The sequence below is a fragment of the Haemaphysalis longicornis genome, unplaced genomic scaffold, assembly GCF_048455015.1.
Source record: "Haemaphysalis longicornis isolate Haplotype H1 unplaced genomic scaffold, Haemaphysalis longicornis Haplotype H1 scaffold_4, whole genome shotgun sequence".
Lineage (NCBI taxonomy): Eukaryota > Metazoa > Arthropoda > Arachnida > Ixodida > Ixodidae > Haemaphysalis > Haemaphysalis longicornis.
In genome coordinates, this window is record NW_027526361.1 from 187,862,432 (window position 1) to 187,883,249 (window position 20,818).

The 20,818-nt window shown below is 50.2% G+C and overlaps 2 protein-coding genes and 14 non-coding genes across 16 annotated transcripts; all 16 read right to left on the reverse strand.

The window, feature by feature from the left end:
- Positions 1 to 1,540: 1,540 nt before the first annotated feature.
- Positions 1,541 to 1,612, reverse strand: Trnam-cau (transfer RNA methionine (anticodon CAU)). Its single transcript has one exon. It is a non-coding gene; the product is annotated as a tRNA-Met (tRNA).
- Positions 1,613 to 2,027: 415 nt separating this feature from the next.
- Positions 2,028 to 2,099, reverse strand: Trnam-cau (transfer RNA methionine (anticodon CAU)). The gene has a single exon. It is a non-coding gene; the product is annotated as a tRNA-Met (tRNA).
- Positions 2,100 to 2,192: 93 nt separating this feature from the next.
- On the reverse strand, positions 2,193 to 2,264 carry Trnam-cau (transfer RNA methionine (anticodon CAU)). The gene has a single exon. It is a non-coding gene; the product is annotated as a tRNA-Met (tRNA).
- A 3,520-nt stretch (positions 2,265 to 5,784) lies between these two features.
- LOC144180156 (uncharacterized) lies at positions 5,785 to 7,554 on the reverse strand. Its single transcript, XM_077708542.1, has 2 exons — positions 7,403 to 7,554; positions 5,785 to 7,233 (listed from the first exon to the last, which is right to left on the reverse strand). Exons 1-2 carry the CDS (start codon positions 7,552 to 7,554, stop codon positions 6,171 to 6,173), a joined length of 1,215 nt encoding a protein of 404 aa, XP_077564668.1. The 3' UTR covers positions 5,785 to 6,170.
- A 988-nt stretch (positions 7,555 to 8,542) lies between these two features.
- Positions 8,543 to 8,614, reverse strand: Trnam-cau (transfer RNA methionine (anticodon CAU)). The gene has a single exon. It is a non-coding gene; the product is annotated as a tRNA-Met (tRNA).
- An 88-nt stretch (positions 8,615 to 8,702) lies between these two features.
- Trnav-cac (transfer RNA valine (anticodon CAC)) lies at positions 8,703 to 8,774 on the reverse strand. The gene has a single exon. It is a non-coding gene; the product is annotated as a tRNA-Val (tRNA).
- Positions 8,775 to 12,477: 3,703 nt separating this feature from the next.
- Positions 12,478 to 13,568, reverse strand: LOC144180157 (uncharacterized). Its single transcript, XM_077708544.1, has one exon. The coding sequence runs from the start codon at positions 13,441 to 13,443 to the stop codon at positions 12,478 to 12,480; it is 966 nt and encodes a 321-aa protein (XP_077564670.1). The 5' UTR covers positions 13,444 to 13,568.
- Positions 13,569 to 13,829: 261 nt separating this feature from the next.
- Trnam-cau (transfer RNA methionine (anticodon CAU)) lies at positions 13,830 to 13,901 on the reverse strand. The gene has a single exon. It is a non-coding gene; the product is annotated as a tRNA-Met (tRNA).
- Positions 13,902 to 13,988: 87 nt separating this feature from the next.
- On the reverse strand, positions 13,989 to 14,060 carry Trnam-cau (transfer RNA methionine (anticodon CAU)). Its single transcript has one exon. It is a non-coding gene; the product is annotated as a tRNA-Met (tRNA).
- Positions 14,061 to 19,364: 5,304 nt separating this feature from the next.
- Trnam-cau (transfer RNA methionine (anticodon CAU)) lies at positions 19,365 to 19,436 on the reverse strand. Its single transcript has one exon. It is a non-coding gene; the product is annotated as a tRNA-Met (tRNA).
- Positions 19,437 to 19,523: 87 nt separating this feature from the next.
- On the reverse strand, positions 19,524 to 19,595 carry Trnam-cau (transfer RNA methionine (anticodon CAU)). The gene has a single exon. It is a non-coding gene; the product is annotated as a tRNA-Met (tRNA).
- A 279-nt stretch (positions 19,596 to 19,874) lies between these two features.
- On the reverse strand, positions 19,875 to 19,946 carry Trnam-cau (transfer RNA methionine (anticodon CAU)). Its single transcript has one exon. It is a non-coding gene; the product is annotated as a tRNA-Met (tRNA).
- An 87-nt stretch (positions 19,947 to 20,033) lies between these two features.
- Trnam-cau (transfer RNA methionine (anticodon CAU)) lies at positions 20,034 to 20,105 on the reverse strand. The gene has a single exon. It is a non-coding gene; the product is annotated as a tRNA-Met (tRNA).
- Positions 20,106 to 20,391: 286 nt separating this feature from the next.
- On the reverse strand, positions 20,392 to 20,463 carry Trnam-cau (transfer RNA methionine (anticodon CAU)). Its single transcript has one exon. It is a non-coding gene; the product is annotated as a tRNA-Met (tRNA).
- Positions 20,464 to 20,551: 88 nt separating this feature from the next.
- Positions 20,552 to 20,623, reverse strand: Trnam-cau (transfer RNA methionine (anticodon CAU)). Its single transcript has one exon. It is a non-coding gene; the product is annotated as a tRNA-Met (tRNA).
- An 87-nt stretch (positions 20,624 to 20,710) lies between these two features.
- On the reverse strand, positions 20,711 to 20,782 carry Trnam-cau (transfer RNA methionine (anticodon CAU)). The gene has a single exon. It is a non-coding gene; the product is annotated as a tRNA-Met (tRNA).
- Between the last annotated feature and the right edge of the window lie 36 nt (positions 20,783 to 20,818).

Sequence of the window (20,818 nt, forward strand, 5' to 3'; positions counted from 1 at the left end):
ACTACAACGCCGTTCCCGTCCCCTCATCACTCTGCTGTCATACTAAGTCTCTGAGGGTTTCACCTTGGCTCTGTCCGGAGGGATGTTGGACTTGGGTTTTAGCGTTGACCGTCGACCTTGGGGTGCGGCTTTTGCCGGCGGCTCCTCCGTGCCCAGTTCACCGATGCCTTCGTCATTCGCGGCGGCCTCCCTTGCACGCTTCGCGCTGGAGTTGAAGGACCCCGCTTCCGCGGTTTCCATCTCGTCCGCCTCAGCGTGGCTGGGTGCGCCGCCCACCTCACTGCCGCGTTGGGCTGCGGAAGCGTTGTCGGTAGACTCCGGTTCTTCCTGGGCCACTGTAATTTTCTTGGGCGTAGTGTCCTCCGGTACTACGGCCGGTGCCGGCACGGGGGGCGTGTCCTTCACCACCTCTTCGTCCGCCCCTTTCGCCGCGTGCTCGGCATCTTCAGCGTCCATGAGGTATTCGTCCGTCCTATCGTCCGTTTGCTGCTCCGCGACGTTGGCATAGGTGCGCACACACTGGCTCTCGTCGTGGCCGAAGCGACGACAGAGAGCACACCGCGGCACCCGGCACTCACGTCGAATGTGGCCGCTCCGGTGACAACGCAGGCAAAGCGGCTCGCGTCCTGGCACGACGACAAGCGCGTTCTCGCCCGCTACTCGTACCTGGTGCGGGATGTCGTCGACGCTTACGCCTGCCTTGAGCCGAAGGGTAACCAGACGCGTTGTCGAGGTTTGCACGGTGCAGCCCGGCACGCGCCAGCGGTCTCTGGCTACTTCCGTGACTTTTCTGTAGGGCCCAAGGGCGCGTCGCACTTCGTCATCGGGGACGTGGTGCAGAACCCAGTGGGGCTTGAAGCGGACGTCCTGGTTGCCCGGGTCGATGATGAGGCACCGCCTACCTTTTACCTGAAGTTCGGAGGCAGCAACCAACTTCTTAGCTCCACTGGGGTCCTTGAAGGTCACCGCCCATATATGGTTCATCTGGTATGCCCCCAAAGCGATAACTTCGGGGAGCAGTTCCAGTCGAACCAACGTATCGCGGAAGTCCTCGACTTTGTACGGCCTCCCTTTCACGTCGGCGTGCAGAAAAATAGTGTTCAGGGCAGATGGTCCAGACGGCAAATGGGGCAAAATGACTTGATATTCCTGGCTTGAACTGTTATCAAACGCTGACCTGTTACCGCGGGCCGAAAGGCCCGCCGAAGCCGCTCCTTCGACGGAGCTCGCCATCCTGCGTCCGCACTGCGCAGAATCCGGAAGCAGAATCCTGCGCCACTCTGCTGGACGATCACTGTAACAGCTGCTGCTCACAAAGTCGTGGGATACGGATGTGCGACTGAGAAATGAAATTCCACTTGAAAAAAAAACAATACACAGTAGCAGAGCGTGGTTTCGATTCACGGACCTCTGGGTTATGGGCCCAGCACGCTTCCACTGCGCCACTCTGCTGGACGATCACTGTAACAGCTGCTGCTCACACAGTCGTGGGATACGGATGTGCGACTGAGAAATGAAATTCCACTTGAAAAAAAAACAGCAGCAGAGCGTGGTTTCGATCCACGGACCTCTGGGTTATGGGCCCAGCACGCTTCCACTGCGCCACTCTGCTGGACTACCACTGTAACAGCTGCTGCTCACACAGTCGTGGGATACGGATGTGCGACTGAGAAATGAAATTCCACTTGAAAAAAAAAATACACAGTAGCAGAGCGTGGTTTCGATTCACGGACCTCTGGGTTATGGGCCCAGCACGCTTCCACTGCGCCACTCTGTTGGACGATCACTGTAACAGCTGCTGCTCACACAGTCGTGGGATACGGATGTGCGACTGAGAAATGAAATTCCACTTGAAAAAAAAAAAAACAGTAGCAGAGCTCGTTTCGATCCACGGACCTCTGGGTTATGGGCCCAGCACGCTTCCACTGCGCCACTCTGCTGGACAATCACTGTAACAGCTGCTGCTCACACAGTCGTGGGAAACGGATGTGCGACTGAGAAATGAAATTCCACTTGAAAAAAAACAGTAGCAGAGCGTGGTTTCGATCCTCGGACCTCTGGGTTATGGGCCCAGCACGCTTCCACTGCGCCACTCTGCTGGACTATCACTATAACAGCTGCTGCTCACACAGTCGTGGGATACGGATGTGCGACTGAGAAATGAAATTCCACTTGAAAAAAAAAAAAAACAGTAGCAGAGCGTGGTTCCGATCCACGGACCTCTGGGTTATGGGCCCAGCACGCTTCCACTGCGCCACTCTGCTGGACTATCACTGTAACAGCTGCTGCTCACACAGTCGTGGGATACGGATGTGCGACTGAGAAATGAAATTCCACTTGAAAAAAAAAACAATACACAGTAGCAGAGCGTGGTTTCGATTCACGGACCTCTGGGTTATGGGCCCAGCACGCTTCCACTGCGCCACTCTGCTGGACGATCACTGTGACAGCTGCTGCTCACACAGTCGTGGGATACGGATGTGCGACTGAGAAATGAAATTCCACTTGAAAAAAAAAAAAAAAAACAACACACAGTAGCAGAGCGTGGTTTCGATTCACGGACCTCTGGGTTATGGGCCCAGCACGCTTCCACTGCGCCACTATGCTTTTTTTTTATTGCCTTTTTACATGTGAACCAAAAACCGCGCGCAGAACTGTCAATTGATAAAAAACGTCAGTCTGACTTAGACTGACGCTGGTGCTTCAATACTCTTTCAATTTCAACAGCTCTTCGAAAACAGGTATCCACTCAGGGTCAACCTCTCGCACTTTATACATTTCTACAAAAAGATGTACCGACTCTTTGAAATATTCCGGTATTCTTCTCACATCAACATCACTGTACCTTACCGCCAGTCTGTTACGCCATATGCTGTGCAGTCCTAACAGCATGACGGTGTCATACGGGATTCCATCCTCTATTTTTACAGAGAGGAACCTTATACCCTTGGGATCCAGCGGAAATTCTTTTTTGATTGTTCTTTGCAAAATATCCCAAAAGAATACAGCCCCCCAACAGTCTAAAAAAACGTGTTCGATCGTCTCCGGTTTTTTACATACGAAACAGTCTGGTCCCCATGGTACAAACAATTGCTTCTGCTCCATCCATGTCTTTACCTCAAGTGTACCCGTGTGCATTTTGAAAAAGAAGTTTTTCACCCCAGATGGAACAAGCATATTTTTTACCCTTTTCAGAACGTTCCGCTCCATCCCCAGGGTGTACATGCTTCGGTACAATGGTATAGGCAGCACTATGTCTACAATATATTTGTACAGCCTTTTCCTTGTGACTGTACTCAAATAATCCAAAGAGAAACGTGCGGTGAGGAAACGAAAAGACAAGACCACTTCTTTGAAATAGCCCTTCACCCCGCCGCTCAAATATTCGGTGGTCACGACATACTCTGACAGCACACTTCCAAACCTCAATTGACACACCGTTCGAAGAAAAGGGTCTGTGACATTTCTAAGAAAAAGAAACCTATTAACCAGTTGCCTTAAAAACAGATGAGTTAACCCGAGACCGCCTTCTCGGACCGGCCGAAAAAGATTTGTTCTGCTTGTTCTTTCCCACGTTGAACCCCACACGAACACGGAAAACACCCGGTGAATCTTCTGCTCGTTTACTCTTGAACAATGCAAAACTTGAAGCACATACCAAAGCTTGCTGGCAAGAAATAGATTGCAAACAGTGGCACGCGCGAACACAGACAGTCCCCACCCTTTCCACTTGTCAGCCTTATCGCGGAGCATAGCGGCTTGCTCTCGCCAATACGGCTCGCTGTCCTGATAGTACAACAGCGGCACTCCGAGGTGTTTAACAGGGCTAGTTACCCACTGCATGTTGGCGAATATGCCTGGAGTTGCAGGCCAGTTGCCATGCCAAAACCCTAAAGATTTACCCCAGTTTACTGAACTGCCGCTGGCTTCACAAAAACGTTTGACCACTTGTACAACCTCAAACACACTCTCATAATTTGTACAAAAAACAGCAACATCATCCGCGTAAGCCAGTATTCTAACTTCAGCCGCATGGAGTAGGAAACCTTGAATGTTCTCACTCTTAATCACACTTAAACAAAAAGACTCAATAAATATACAGAACAAAAGCGGGCTTAAGGGACATCCCTGCCTCACAGATCGTTCCACTTGTATTCGCTTACCGACATGCTTGTTTATAATCAGGCTTGTCGTACACCTATTGTACGCCATGCGTACTCCTTCCAGAATCACAGATCCTACATTACTATACTCTAAAATGAGGAACAGGAGGTCATGTGGCACGCGATCAAATGCTTTTTCTAAATCCAACTGGATCATGGCAACGCCCCCTCCTGTGACATCGCAACACTCTAGGACACATCGTGCCTTGTGTGTGTTAGAAAATATAGTCCTCCCCTTTATTCCACATGTTTGGTGGGGCCCTACTAATTCTGTCATTACTGTCTGCATCCTTCTTGCTAGTATTTTCATGAAAATTTTATAATCCACGTTTTCTAAGCATATGGGACGGTAACTAGTAACCTGTTTAATTTGGGTGATGTCTTCAGTTTAGGGGATAAGTACGGTGTGTGAATTTAGAAATGACGGAGGAAGGATCCTAAGCTCTAGAGCCTCATTGAGAACGTTTGCTAACAAGGGTGAACATTCAGTTTTAAATTTCTTATAAAACGCTGCCGTCAAGCCATCCGGCCCCGGCGACTTACCAGGGTTTAAGTCTTCTATAGCCTTTTCTACGTCGTTAACTGTTATGGGCTGTTCTAAAAATTCTTTACTATCTGCTTCTAACACTGGCATCAAGGGAAGAAACTCCTTCTTGAATTTTTCTACGTTAACCGTGCTTTGAGCGAAAAGGGCGCTGTAATACTCGTAAAAGGCATGCTCGATATCTTCAGTTTCTGTAACGTACGTATCTTTGTATTGTACCTCCTTTATATCATTGCGGCGAGCTTGGCTTCTTTCTGTTCCTAACGCTCGCTTCGTTGGCTGTTCTCCCGCGATAATGTGTTCAACTCTTGATCTTACGAGCGCCCCTCGATATCGCTCGGTGTCGATCACTTCTAGTTTTTTCTTTATCGCGCAGATGTCATCCTTAAAGGCTCCCGGCTGCGTACATTCAAGCTGTACGAGCGCCTGCAGATTATTGCGCAAAATTCTTTCGTCCTTGTCCTTCTCATGCTTCAGCAATGTAGCTCGTTCTAGCGCTTTAATTTTTATGTTTTGCTTGAGCAGCTCCCATTTGGCCCCATATCTTTCTTTTTTGTTTTCTTCCTTCAATGTACTCTGGACGTATTTTACAAAGACGTCATCGCTTAGTAGGTTCGAGTTTAATTTCCATTGTTCCCATCTGAATTCTTTCGGTTGCGTTTTCTTGCTCCCGATGGAAAAGGCGACCAAACAATGGTCACTGAATGGGACCGGACGCACAAGATAATTTCTGCATTCTGGCACAATTTCCAATGAAACGTACGCTCGATCAAGCCTGGAGTGACTGTATCCTTGAAAATGAGTAAACTCAACTCCTCCTCCACTTACAGTTTCTCCTACGTCGTCAAGCCCACATTCATTTACAATAGACAGTAACGTTTCTGTGCTTGCGTCCCTGAACGGTGTAGCACTTGTCTTGTCGTGTGATGCACAAACACAATTGAAATCGCCTAACATGACGACACTTCGTTCACTGTTGCAGTAAGGTGCCAACGTGTCGAAGAAATCTTTCCTATCCCGCACCTTTGTTGGAGCGTACAAGCACAAGACACGCCACTTACACTCATACACCGCAAAATCACAGACAACTAGGCGCCCGTCCGTGCTAGAAGTCACATGCTCAATATTTAGGCCCATGATTTGTCTGATAAACAGTACGCACCCTGCCGACGTGCCAACCGCGTGAGAAACACATGCATGATACTGAGACTGGAAACAGCGTACCATAGCCTCTGTCTGATCCTCGTCTTCTATTTTTGTCTCTTGAACTGCTAATATATCCAAGTTCTCCTCAAGCGCCAGCCTATACACTTGCATCTGCCTTCTTCTGGAACTTAGTCCCCGTACATTAAGCGTAGCGACACGCATGGGCCTATTGAGGTAAAACATGAAATAGCAGTGTCAGACGGAAGGCGTAGGGTTTACCTTTGTTGGCACGTCTTGCAGGGTATTCCGTTTCAGACTCAAATCAGGACTTGGGTGTGCTGCCTCTCGTAAGAGGTGACGCAGGCAGCTCGTTGACGACACGATTTTTTTTTCCCAACGTACTTCCACTGCTGTTCAAGTTGCCGTAGACGTTGCGCTTTGGGTGCATCGTCGACGCACTCCCTCCCGCGTTTCGCCGACCCTTCCTGCAGGTTCATCTTCACCACACTGGACCCTCTTACAGTTGCCTCGTCGTCTTTTTTGGAGCCACTCTCGGTGGCCACAGCCGGCGAAGCCGCGAGGGCAGTCTCCGATGTGGAGGGGTTGGCTTCCGGAACCATCGCCTCCTTCGTTAGTTCTTCCCCTAAACCCTCTTGTGTAGAGTTGCCTTCGGACGGCTTCTCTGCAAAGTCGCTCACCACGTCTTTCACAGCGTTCCCGTCCTCTTCCGGAGTCGCCGCCGTCTCCGCCTCCTCTTCGTCCATCAAGAGCTCGTCCCGGTCTGCGTCAGCACCCCGGCCGACCGCTCGCGCGTACGTTCGCGTGCAGTCAGCCTGCTCATGCCCGAAGGCATGGCACTCGGTGCATTTGGGCACCCTGCATTCACGTCTGATGTGGCCTGCAGTGCGACACCGCAGACAGACCGGGGCCCTACCTGGAACCACTACAAGGGCTTTCCCCTTTCCAAGCGGCACCTGATGCGGTAGACATTCCGGGGTGACGACCTCCCGAAGCACAAGTCGGAGCACACGAGTGGTAGAGTCCGCAGTTTCAAAATCAGCTGCTCTCCATCGGTCGCTCGCCACATCCTTCACTTCGCCGTACACAGCGAAGGCCCGGCGAATCGCTTCGTTTGACACGTCGAAGGAAACCCAATGAAGTTTCACCCGTAGCTCTTGCTTGTTTGGGTCGATGACCAAACACGTATGCCCCTTCACGTCCAGCCTCCCGGCTTCCAGCAGCTTCTTCTTCGCGTCGTCGCTCCGAAAGTTCACCAGCCAAACGTGCGACATCTGATAAGCACCGATGCCGCCCACTTCCTGTATGACGCCGAAATCTTTCAGCGGTTGGCGAAAATCGTCAATCCGGTACGGTCGACAGCTATTAGGGAGTTTTAGCTGACCGTTTTTCACGCTCCGCTCCGCTCCGATAGCAAGGGCGAGCGCCACTGCGCATGCATGGTGCGCTCGGCGGCGAACAGCATTGGCTCCGGTTGCGGTGAGCGGGCCGCCGATACCGGAGCGGAGCGTCGAAAACGGTCAGCTAAAACTCTCTATTATCGCAGTGTAAAACGACTGCGCGACTCATAGCTTCTCCTGTTGGCAGCGGGGGCAAAACAATCCTGTAATCCTTGGGTACAGCGAAAGACGGAACACCACGGCCGGCATCGGCCGCTATCGCTGCTCCTTCGGAGCCAACCATTCTGCGACCGCTCCTGACGGAAACCGGAAACAGAATGACTGCGCCACTCTGCTGGACTATCACTGTAACAGCTGCTGCTCACACAGTCGTGGGATACGGATGTGCGACTAAGAAATGAAATTCCACTTGAAAAAAAAAAAAAAAAAACAATACACAGTAGCAGAGCGTGGTTTCGATTCACGGACCTCTGGGTTATGGGCCCAGCACGCTTCCACTGCGCCACTCTGCTGGACTATCACTGTAACAGCTGCTGCTCGCACAGTCGTGGGATACGGATGTGTGACTGCGAAATGAAATTCCACTTGAAAAAAAAAAAAACAATACACAGTAGCAGAGCGTGGTTTCGATTCACGTACCTCTGGGTTATGGGCCCAGCACGCTTCCACTGCGCCACTCTGCTGGACTATCACTGTGACAGCTGCTGCTCACACAGTCGTGGGATACGGATGTGCGACTGAGAAATGAAATTCCACTGAAAAAAAAACAGTAGCAGAGCGTGGTTTCGATCCACGGACCTCTGGGTTATGGGCCCAGCACGCTTCCACTGCGCCAATCTGCTGGACGATCACTGTAACAGCTGCTGCTCACACAGTCGTGGGATACGGATGTGCGACTGAGAAATGAAATTCCACTTGAAAAAAAAAAAAAAAATACACAGTAGCAGAGCGTGGTTTCGATTCACGGACCTCTGGGTTATGGGCCCAGCACGCTTCCACTGCGCCACTCTGCTGGACTATCACTGTAACAGCTGCTGCTCGCACAGTCGTGGGATACGGATGTGTGACTGCGAAATGAAATTCCACTTGAAAAAAAAAAAAACAATACACAGTAGCAGAGCGTGGTTTCGATTCACGTACCTCTGGGTTATGGGCCCAGCACGCTTCCACTGCGCCACTCTGCTGGACTATCACTGTGACAGCTGCTGCTCACACAGTCGTGGGATACGGATGTGCGACTGAGAAATGAAATTCCACTGAAAAAAAAACAGTAGCAGAGTGTGGTTTCGATCCACGGACCTCTGGGTTATGGGCCCAGCACGCTTCCACTGCGCCACTCTGCTGGACTATCACTGTAACAGCTGCTGCTCACACAGACGTGGGATACGGATGTGTGAGTGAGAAATGAAAGTCCACTCGAAAAAAAAACAGTAGCAGAGCGTGGTTTCGATCCACGGACCTCTGGGTTGTGGGCCCAGCACGCTTCCACTGCGCCACTCTGCTTTTTTTTTTTTTCTTTATTACCTTCTTGGCATTACAACCGAATACAACCATTGAGTAAAATGAACCTCCTCCACTCGGAGGTCACACTTTGGTTAAAATCTTTTCAATGACACCAATTCATCCATTACAGGCAGCCAGTCTGGTGGCTCACTTTGTGCCTTGTATACTTCCCTGATCAGGACAACACTTTCAATGAAATAGTCTCTTGCAGATCGAGCGTCTACGTCAGCATGTCTATCAGCCATTCTTGGTTTCCATAAACTGTGAAGGCTCAACAACATCAGCATGTCATATGGGACTCCGCTTTCACCGCTTACTGGGAGAAAACGAATACCGTATGGTGAGACCGGCAATTCTTTTTTCAATGTGCGTTGCAAGATGTCCCAATGAAACACCGCGTCAGAGCACTCCAGGAATATATGTTCTATAGTTTCTGCCCTTGGGCATACCCTGCAGTTTACAGTTCCTGGAATGAACATACCCTTTTCCTGAAGCCAGGGTTTTACTGGTAATGTGCCACTGTGGAGTTGAAAAAAGAAAGTCTTGGTGGAAGCCCGGAGAGGCATTTTCTTTACCCTTTTCAGAACGTCTTGTCCTGGCTTTGACTGATACAAGGAACGATACAACGGCACAGGTAGGCACACCTCAATCAGGTCCTTATAGAGTTGCTTTTTAGTTAATACACTCAGGTACTGCAAGGAAAAGCGAACCTTCAAAAACTGAAAAGCTGCTGCAACTTCCCGCAGATAACCGCGAGGACTCCGCCGACGTACATTGCTCGACGAAACAACAAAATCAGGCAGTGCATCACACAGCGTCACTTGCACAACAGCGCGCAAGAACAAATCATTTTGATCCCGCAAAAATATAAACCTGGATACAATTTGTCTGAAAAACAAGTGCACGAGACCTAGACCCCCTCTATGAACCGACCGAAAGAGATTGGTACGGCTCATTCGCTCCCAATTTGACCCCCAAATAAAGGTCGCAAATACCCTGTGTATTTTTTGAATGTTCACTCTTGACATACAAAGTGCCTGCAAAACATACCATATTTTGGCAACCAGAAAAATGTTGCACACTGTGGACCGGGTGAAAACTGAAAAATCTCTACCACCCCATTTCCCGGTTTTCGTCTGTACTTGCTCGACTTCTTTTTTCCAGTATTCATTGGTGTCCCGGTAATGTTGAAGCGGCACACCCAAGTACTTTGTTGGGGTGACAGTCCAGCGTACGTTACCGTACAAAGCCGGTGGGTTGTCCCATTCCCCGTGCCAAAATCCTAGGCATTTGTGCAGATTGATTACACTACCCGTTAATTTGCAAAACCGGGTCGCTTCGTGAAGAGCTTCACGAACACCCTCTTCACTTTCGCATAAGACGGCGATGTCATCAGCATAACATAGAATTTTAACTTCCGATGACATCAGCCGGAAACCATGAATTGCTTCATTACTTATTACTTTTCGGCAGAAAGGTTCCAGGTAAATGGCAAACAGCAACGGCGCCAAAGGACAACCTTGTTTGACCGAAGAACTTACACGGATCCTTTGCGTAAGGTTCTTATTCACGATGATGTTCGTGTACGTCTCGTTGTAAACCATCTTTACACCTTCTAGGATGACTGAGCCTACATTCACATGATCAAGAATGGAGTGACAGGATGTCATGCGCAACGCGATCGTATGCCTTCTCAAAATCGAGTTGCAGCATTGCAACTCTGCCTCCAAACATATCGCAGTACTCTAAAATGCTTCTGGTCACATGAATGTTAGTTGTGATTCAACGCCCTTTAATCCCACATGTTTGGTGAGGTCCTACAATGTCTTTTATTACGCTTTGTAGGCGGCGCGCCAGCACCTTCATGAAAATCTTATAGTCCACGTTTGCAAGGCTTATCGGTCTATAAGCTGTTACACTCTCTAGCTTAATAGGATCATCGCTTTTCGGTATTAGAGCTATGTGTGTTTGCCGGAAAGAAGGAGGGGCATGCTTTGACAGATACGCTTGTGTGATAACCCTGTGCAAGGCCTCTGCTACTTCTCGTTTAAAAGTTTTGTAGAAGGCTGCACCAATACCATCGGGCCCCGGGGTCTTCCCCACGCTAAGTTCATCGATTGCATTTTCTATCTCTGTTACAGTTATCGGTGCTTCGAGACTGACTTTGACTTCTTCCTCTAACTTTGGCATAAGTGCCAAGAAGTCACTGTCGTACCCTACCCCTGCAGGGCTTTTATGTCCCAATAGTTCGCTGTAGTATTCAAAAAATGCCCGTTCTATTACTTTCACGTCGTCTGAGACGGCATTGCCATATCTAATTTGTTTTATTTCGTTCTTCGATGCATATCTTTTCTCGTCTCCCAGTGCACGCTTACTCGGTTTTTCACCGCACCACAAGTGCTCATTGCGCGCGCGTACGACTGCCCTTTTATAACTCTGCTCATCCATCGTCTCTAGTTGACCCTTCACGTCCTTTATTTGTTTTGCGAACGTTCCTGGTTGCGCGCTATCTACTGTTAACAAAAACTGGAGCTGAGCAATCAGTTCCCTTTCTTTTGCTCTTTCTTCTCTCCGTAAGGCGCATGCTCTTTCGATAGCAGTCATTTTTATTTGTTGCTTGAACTGTTCCCACGTTTCGATATCGTTTTCATTGTCGGAAGTAAGCAGTGTTTCTACGCATTCTTTTGCATTATTAACAAAACATTCGTCATCAAGCAGTTTGGTGTTGAACTTCCAGAGATCCCAGTTGAAGGGGGCTTTTGTCTTCTTTTTTCCTAGCGTACATAAAACTAAGCTATGGTCACTGAACGATACTGGCTTCACTTCGTAGCTATTGCACGTCGAAATAAGCTTCATCGAAACGTATATTCTGTCTAACATATCATGGCTATCACGCTGAAAGTGCGTGAACTGCGGGCAGTTGCCGTCCGATAAAGCCTTTCCAACATCGTCTAACTGGTAATTATGTGTTATTTGGCTCAAAGTATTTGCACTTCGTTCTCGTACAGGTACGTTTTTGTACCTATCTTCTGCATAACAGACGCAATTAAAATCCCCAAGCAGAATAATGTATCTGTCGGTTTTCATGTGTCCTTCGATCTGTTCAAAAAAGACTGCGCGCTCGTTATCTCTATTTGGCGCTTAAACACAAACAATCCTCCATCGAGTTTCAAAACAGGAAAGATCACAAATGGCTAACCGACCCGTTTCACTCACGATGACATTCTCTTCTACAATTCCCAGGGAATTGCGTATGAAAATGGCACATCCTCCAGACGTGCCCACAGCATGACTAACTACCACATTATACCTCGAAGCAAAAGGTTGAACCATACGATCGGTTTGTTCTTGACTTTCTATCTTTGTTTCCTGTATTGCTGCTATGTCAACATCATTTTCCAGAAACAACCGACTTAGTTGATACTGCCGTCGTTTAGCCGAAAGGCCTCTCACATTCAGCGTGGCAATGCGAAGAGCTCTTTGTAAGTTTTGTGTCATTTACGATTGACGGTTACAATGCCCCTTGCCAACCCCTTCATAACATATTGTGACCAACTCACTGTCTCAGTGCAATCCATGTTGACAGGGCCCCAGGGAGTTTGTGTTTCCCGGCAAAAGCGTCTCTCGTTCCACAACACAGTGGCACAAGTGAGATGGCACTTAACTTCGTCGTGTGACATCCAGCAGAATACGGCCTTCGACGCTAGGTCGGCGGCATCATGCTTGGGGTGCGCTCCGGGGGTATGTTGGGCTTTGGCTTGAACGATGGCCGCCGCGATGGGGCCGCCTTGGGGGGCGGCTCCTCCCCGTTGGCCTCGCTGGCATTGTGTCCGTCCTTGGAGTTTGGTTCCCGTGTCCTCTTGACCCTGGCTGTACCCGCGTTGGATTTGTCCACCTCCATGCTCTCCGCCGGTTTAACGGGAACCGAAACCGCAGTTTCGCTGGCTGCGGTAGGAATGACGTCGTCCAGTGGCTTATCCCCGCTCGTTCGCTGCTCCGGTGAAGCACCTTCAACTTTTTGTTCTGTGCTTTCGGCCTGGTTGGTGGGCGTGACCGTGGGCGTGACCACTACCGGCGTTGCCTCACCGGCAGCCCGGCTGTCTCCCGTTCCCGCCGTTTCCTCGGCGTCGGCTTCATCCATGATGTGATCGCTGATATCTTCGCGCAGGGCTGGGCCGGCAACGGTGGCGTAAGTCCTGACGCACTGGTTCTCTTCATGGCCGAACCGACGGCACTGCGCGCAACGCGGGACCCGACATTCTCGTCGGATATGTCCGGTGCCGCGGCAGCGCAAACAAAGCGGCGCCCTCCCTGGCACCGCCACGAGCGCCAAGTCTGGCCCCACTCGCAGCTGGTGCGGTAGGTCGTCCACAGTGAGGCCCGCCTTGAGCTTCAGGGATATGGAGCGGGTGGTTGACAGTTTCTCGGAGCAGTTCTGAGCTCGCCACTTTTCCCTTGTTAGCTCCGTAACCTTCCCATAGGGAGCCAAAGCCGCACGCACCTCGTCGTCGGGGATGTTGTGCAGCACCCAGTGTAACTTCAGGCGGGTCTCCTGGTTGCACGGGTCTACCACAAGGCAGCGATGATCCTTCACGGTGAACTCGCCAGCAGAGATGATCTTCTTCTTTCCTTCAGTGTCCTTGAAAGTTACTGCCCAAAGGTGGTTCATTTGGTAAGCCCCAAGGGCGAGAACGTCTTGGAAAAGTCCCAAATGAATGAGCGCGTCACGGAAATGTTCGACCCTATACGGCCTGGCTTTAACGTCGGCATGTAGAAATACGGTGTTCAAAACAGGCGTACCTGATGGCAGCGATGGCAAAAGAACCTGATAATCCTGGTTGGCATTTTCCGTTACCCTGTTACCGCGGCCCTGCTGGGTCGCAAATACCGCCCCTTTACCGGAGCTCGACATAACACGTCCGTCCGCTACGGTGGCCGGAAGTGGAATCCCACTGCGCCACTCTGCTGGACTATCACTGTAACAGCTGCTGCTCACACAGTCGTGGGATACGGATGTGTGAGTGAGAAATGAAATTCCACTCGAAAAAAAAACAGTAGCAGAGCGTGGTTTCGATCCACGGACCTCTGGGTTATGGGCCCAGCACGCTTCCACTGCGCCACTCTGCTGGACTATCATTGTAACAGCTGCTGCTCACACAGTCGTGGGATACGGATGTGTGTGTGAGAAATGAAATTCCACTCGAAAAAAAACAGTAGCAGAGCGTGGTTTCGATCCACGGACCTCTGGGTTATGGGCCCAGCACGCTTCCACTGCGCCACTCTGCTGGACTATCACTGTAACAGCTGCTGCTCACACAGTCGTGAGATACGGATGTGCGACTGAGAAATGAAATTCCACTTGAAAAAAAAACAATACACAGTAGCAGAGCGTGGTTTCGATTCACGGACCTCTGGGTTATGGGCCCAGCACGCTTCCACTGCGCCACTCTGCTGGACGATCACTGTGACAGCTGCTGCTCACACAGTCGTGGGATACGGATGTGCGACTGAGAAATGAAATTCCACTTGAAAAAAAAAACACACAGTAGCAGAGCGTGGTTTCGATTCACGGACCTCTGGGTTATGGGCCCAGCAGGCTTCCACTGCGCCACTCTGCTGGACGAGCACTGTAACAGGTGCTGCTCACACAGTCGTGGGATACGGATGTGCGACTGGGAAATGAAATTCCACTTGAAAAAAAAAAACAATACACAGTAGCAGAGCGTGGTTTCGATCCACGGACCCCTGGGTTATGGGCCCAGCACGCTTCCAGTGTGCCACTCGGCTGGACGATCACTGTAAGAGCTGCTGCTCACACAGTCGTGGAATACGGATGTGCGACTGAGAAATGAAATTCCACCCGCAAAACAAACAGTAGCAGAGCGTGGTTTCGATCCACGGACCTCTGGGTTATGGGCCCAGCACGCTTCCACTGCCATAAGGGCTCAACGGAAACTCCTTTTTCAATGTTCGCTGAAGAACGTCCCACAAAAACACCCCATCCCAACAATCCAAAAAAACATGTTGCACCGTCTCGGGCTTTTTACACAAAGAACAGTCCACACCCCATGGCACAAACAGACCCTTTTCTAACATCCACGTTTTAACTGGTAACACTCCACAGTGCAGTTTAAAGAAAAATGTTTTAACCCCCGGGGGAATGGCCATAGCTTTTACACGTTTCAAAACGTTCTGCCCGGGGCCCACCGGAAACATGGATCGGTATAAAGGAACAGGAAAACAGATTTCAGCAAGGTCTTTATACAGCTTTTTCTTCGACACGGCACTCAAGTACTCCATAGAGAACCGTACACAAAGAAATTGTGTCGCTTGAACAACTTCTTTTAAATACCCGTGTACTCCTCCATTGTAGCTTTGACATGACGTAACAATAAATTGGGGCAATAGCCTGCCTAACCTGACTTGAATAACAGTGCGCAGGAAGGGGTCCTTTACCTCGCGCAAGAAATAAAAACGATTCACCACTTGTCTCAAAAAAAGATGCGAGAGCGATAAACCGCCTTCGCGTACTCTTCGAAAAAGATTCGTCCTACTCGTCCTTTCCCAGGACGAGCCCCAAACAAAAACTGCACAAACGCGATGCAGCCGCTGAACATTAGCGCGAGAACAGTGGATCACTTGCAAAACGTACCAAAGTTTCGCGAACAAAAATATGTTGCACACCGTTGCGCGCGCAAACATCGACAGCGCACACCCCTTCCCTTCCCACTTTTCCGCTTTATCACGCATCGCAGTCGTCTGGCTTCGCCAGTACGGGTCGCTATCTCTGTAGTTTTCAAGTGGCACGCCTAAGTATTTGACCGGCACAACCTGCCAGTTCATACCTTCAAAGACACTAGGGGTTACGTCCCAATTGCCGTGCCAGAATCCCATGCACTTGCTCCAATTTACAGAGCTCCCAGTATACTCACAAAATGTCTTAAGCAACACAACTGCATTGCTAATACTTTTTCTGTCTCGACAAAATAAAGCGATATCGTCCGCGTATGCCAATACACGTACCTCGCATGCCTGCAACTGGAAACCATGAATATTATTGCTGTTTATTATGCTAGCACAAAACGACTCGATGTACAAACAAAAGAGCAAAGGGGACAGCGGGCATCCTTGCCGCACTGAACGCGTAACAGTTATTTGACGGCTCACTGACTTATTTATTACCAGCCTTGTTGAACACCCCTTATACGCCATTCTTACGCCCTCCGTTATTACTTTTCCTAGGTTTATGTTTTCCAAAATAGTATAGAGTAGCTCATGAGAGACCTTATCAAAGGCCTTCTCAAGGTCTATTTGTAGCATGGCTACAACCTCATCCATGCCGTCACAACACTCGAGAATGCTCCGTGCTATGTGTATATTACTAGTTATAGACCTTCCTTTTATTCCACATGTTTGGTGTTCGCCTACTATGTCTATTATCACACTCTGTAACCTCCTTGCTAAGACTTTCATTAATATTTTATAATCTACATTCGTTAAAGATATCGGCCTATACGCAGTAACTTTTCTGAGCTCTTCTTTTACATCTGTTTTGGGTATGAGAACAGTGTGTGATTGTGAGAACGAGGGTGGAAGTCTTCCTAGTGTGTACGCTTCTGTGTACAGGTCACATAACACTGGACTTAGGTGATTGCGGAAAGCTTTGTAGAACGCAGTGCACAACCCGTCAGGGCCTGGAGACTTTCCAGGACTTAATTCGTCGATAGCCTTCCTAACTTCTTCTACTGTAATTGGTAATTCTAAATGTTCTTTTAGCTCTTCATCTATCGTCGACAAGAAATTAAAAAAATTGTCCTTAAATCGTTCTAAGTCTACAGGTTGACACAAAAACAAACCATCGTAATACTCACAAAAAGCATTGCTTATTGCTTGTTGTTCATCGAGAACCTGCCCTCTATACTCTATTTCCGCGATAGAGTTGCGGGTTGCGTATCTCTTTTCAGAGCTAAGCGCTCTCTTTGTAGGGGCTTCCCCTAACATGAACTTTTCCGCACGAGCTCGCACTATCGCGCCATGATATTTTTCTTTTTCTATAGCCTCTATCTGATGTTTCAAAGTTTTAATGTCTTCCTTGAACAGTCCAGGTGACTTGCACTCTAGTGCAGAAAGTGTCTCCAGGTTTGCTCTAAGCAGGCCTTCCTTTTTTCTTTTCTCATAATTTAAGGCAGCTGACCTTTCCAATGCTGACATCTTAATTTCTGCTTTGAAGTTCTCCCACTTAGAGGCACAGTCACATGTATCCTGTTCAAGGTTCCTAATCTTTTTCGTCACTTGTTTTACAAATTCTTCATCCTTCAACAATAAGCTGTTCATTTTCCACAAGTCCCAGTTGAACGACTTTTTATCTTTGCGCTTTCCAATCAAGAACGACACTAGGCAATGGTCGCTGAACGACACGGGTGTAACACTATACTCCGAGCACTCCGGCAGAAGTTCTAACGAAATATATGCTCGGTCTAATCTTGCGTGGCTCGTGCCTTGAAAGTGGGTGAATTGGATCTGCGTCTTACATTCCAACGCATCCCCCACGTCTTCCAAACCAAAATCTGCCGCGATACCATTCAATGCAGTCGTGCTTCCGTCGCGATAAGGAGTACAAGTAGATTTATCGCGAGCCGAGCACACACAATTAAAATCTCCCATTAATACGACAGCCCGTTCTGTGCCAAGCCACGCCCGTAATTCTTCGAAAAACACTTTCCTTTCATCGGCTTTTGTCGGCGCGTACACGCAAACAATACGCCATTCTTTTGAGGCAAAAATAAAATCACAAATAACAAAGCGCCCAGACAAACTGGACATCACGTTTTGCACTACTGCGCCGCTGCTCCGACGTATTAAAATGAGACACCCAGCCGATAAACCAACGGCATGGCTGACACAGACTTCATAACTGGAATGGAACACCCCCACCATCCTTTCCGTGCTTTGGTCGGTCTCTACTTTAGTCTCCTGAAAGGCCACGACGTCTAACTGCCTTTCGCTGATGAGTCTGTACAATTGACTTTGACGTTTGCGCTCAGAAAGACCGCGTACATTAAGGGTGGCACAACGCAGATGATATGAACACCGCATGAATGGAAGATGAAGGCACGTCGCACATTGTTACACACGCGCTACAGAAACACTGGCGCCGCCCCCTTTTCTACCCCTCATAAAAGAAAAAGTGTTGTCCGTGCCGTAACGCTCACTCGAAGACCGCTCCCCCCCAAAAAACAGCAAACGTTTCGCTTACGGTGGCTTCCCCGTTGCATGTCCTCTGTCATAAGGCGTGGTGTTGGGCTTTGGCTTGAAGCTTGGACGCCTCAGCATAACCCCTCCCACACTTGCCTTGACGTTGCCGGAGTCACCAGAGTCCTCACGATTGTCGTCCTCCTTACGCAGCCGCTTGACGGTGGCTTCTGGGTTGTCTCCGTCGCCGTCGCCGGCGTCACGCACTTCACGAGTTAAGGCGGTGTTCGTGGAACCCGCCCCAACACACTCCTCACTTTTCGCGTCCAGCACAGGTGCCTCTGGCGTAGGGTCGTTCTGGGAGGTCGATTGCTGCTCCGCGGGCGCAGCATTTACGTCCTCCACGCCTGGTTCCGCCAAAGGGTCCCCGGGTGCGGACGCACCACCTCCGCCGGCTGCCGCAGCCTCCGCCTCCTCCTCGTCCATACGGTTTTCGGCCGCGTCCGCGTCTCCGACAGGTCCGGTGACATGTGCATACGTCCGCACGCACTGCGTCGCTTCGTGACCGAAGCGGCGGCAGACAGTGCAGCGCGGCACCTTGCAGTCGCGCCTCATATGGCCCGTCCCCGAGCAGCGGAGGCACTGCGGGGCCCGGCCTGGAACGACCACGAGCGCCTGGCCGCCCGCAACCCGGAGCTCGTGCGGCAGGTCGTCGAGCCTCACGCCGGCGTTGAGCCTGAGGGTCACCGACCGCGTCGTCGAACCTTTCTCATTCATGCCCTTGACACGCCACCTCTCGCGTCCGATGTCGACGACACGCCCGTAAGGAAGCAGCGCCGCTCGCACCTCGTCGTCCGGCACGTTGTACAGAATCCAGTGCAGTTTCATCCGCACATCCTGGTTCGCCGGATCGATGACGAGGCACCTACGCTCCTTCACCTTCACGTCGGTGGCCGCGAGCATGCGCTTCACGCCGCTTTCGTCCCTGAATGTCAGGGCCCATACGTGGTTCATTTGATACGCCCCCAAGGCAAGCACCTCGGGGAGCAGTTCCAAACGAGCCAAAGTGTCCCTGAAATCTTCGACGCGATAAGGCCTCGCACGAACGTCCGCATGAAGAAAAATGGTGTTTAAAACACACCGACCTGTTGGCAGCATTGGCAAACTGACGGGGTAATCTCCGGATTCCTGGCCAAAAAACCTGTTTCCGCGGCCAGACATGGCCGCATTCACCGCTCCTGAGGAGCCAATCATCCCGCGTCCGCACACTAGCGCGGCCGGAAGCAGAATCCCCACTGCGCCACTCTGCGGGACTATCACTGTAACAGCTGCTGCTCACACATTCGTGGGATACGGATGTGCGACTGAGAAATGAAATTCCACTGGAAAAAAAAACAGTAGCAGAGCGTGGTTTCGATCCACGGACCTCTGGGTTATGGGCCCAGCACGCTTCCACTGCGCCACTCTGCTGGACTATCACTGTAACAGCTGCTGCTCACACAGTCGTGGGATACGGATGTGTGAGTGAGAAATGAAATTCCACTCGAAAAAAAACAGTAGCAGAGCGTGGTTTCGATCCACGGACCTCTGGGTTATGGGCCCAGCACGCCTCCACTGCGCCACTCTGCTGGACTATCACTGTAACAGCTGCTGCTCACACAGTACTGGGATACGGATGTGTGAGTGAGAAATGAAATTCCACTCGAAAAAAAACAGTAGCAGAGCGTGGTTTCGATTCACGGACCTCTGGGTTATGGGCCCAGCACGCTTCCACTGCGCCACTCTGCTTTTTTTTTTATTGACAACTGCGCCACTCTGCTGGACGATCACTGTGACAGCTGCTGCTCACACAGTCGTGGGATACGGATGTGCGACTGAGAAATGAAATTCCACTGGAAAAAAAAACAGTAGCAGAGCGTGGTTTCGATCCACGGACCTCTGGGTTATGGGCCCAGCACGCTTCCACTGCGCCACTCTGCTGGACTATCACTGTAACAGCTGCTGCTCACACAGTCGTGGGATACGGATGTGTGAGTGAGAAATGAAATTCCACTCGAAAAAAAACAGTAGCAGAGCGTGGTTTCGATCCACGGACCTCTGGGTTATGGGCCCAGCACGCTTCCACTGCGCCACTCTGCTTTTTTTTTTTTTATTATTATTACACTGCGCCGCTCTGCTGGACTATCACTGTAACAGCTGCTGCTCACACAGTCCTGGGATACGGATGTGTGAGTGAGAAATGAAATTCCACTCGAAAAAAAACAGTAGCAGAGCGTGGTTTCGATTCACGGACCTCTGGGTTATGGGCCCAGCACGCTTCCACTGCGCCACTCTGCTGGACGATCACTGTGACAGCTGCTGCTCACACAGTCGTGGGATACGGATGTGCGACTGAGAAATGAAATTCCACTGGAAAAAAAAACAGTAGCAGAGCGTGGTTTCGATCCACGGACCTCTGGGTTATGGGCCCAGCACGCTTCCACTGCGCCACTCTGCTGGAATATCACTGTAACAGCTGCTGCTCACACAGTCGTGGGATACGGTTGTGTGAGTGAGAAATGAAATTCCACTCGAAAAAAAAACAGTAGCAGAGCGTGGTTTCGATCCACGGACCTCTGGGTTATGGGCCCAGCACGCTTCCACTGCGCCACTCTGCTGGACTATCACTGTAACAGCTGCTGCTCACACAGTCGTGGGATACGGATGTGTGAGTGAGAAATGAAATTCCACTCGAAAAAAAACAGTAGCAGAGCGTGGTTTCGATCCACGGACCTCTGGGTTATGGGCCCAGCACGCTTCCACTGCGCCACTCTGCTGGACTATCACTGTAACAGCTTTTTTTTTTTTCTTTA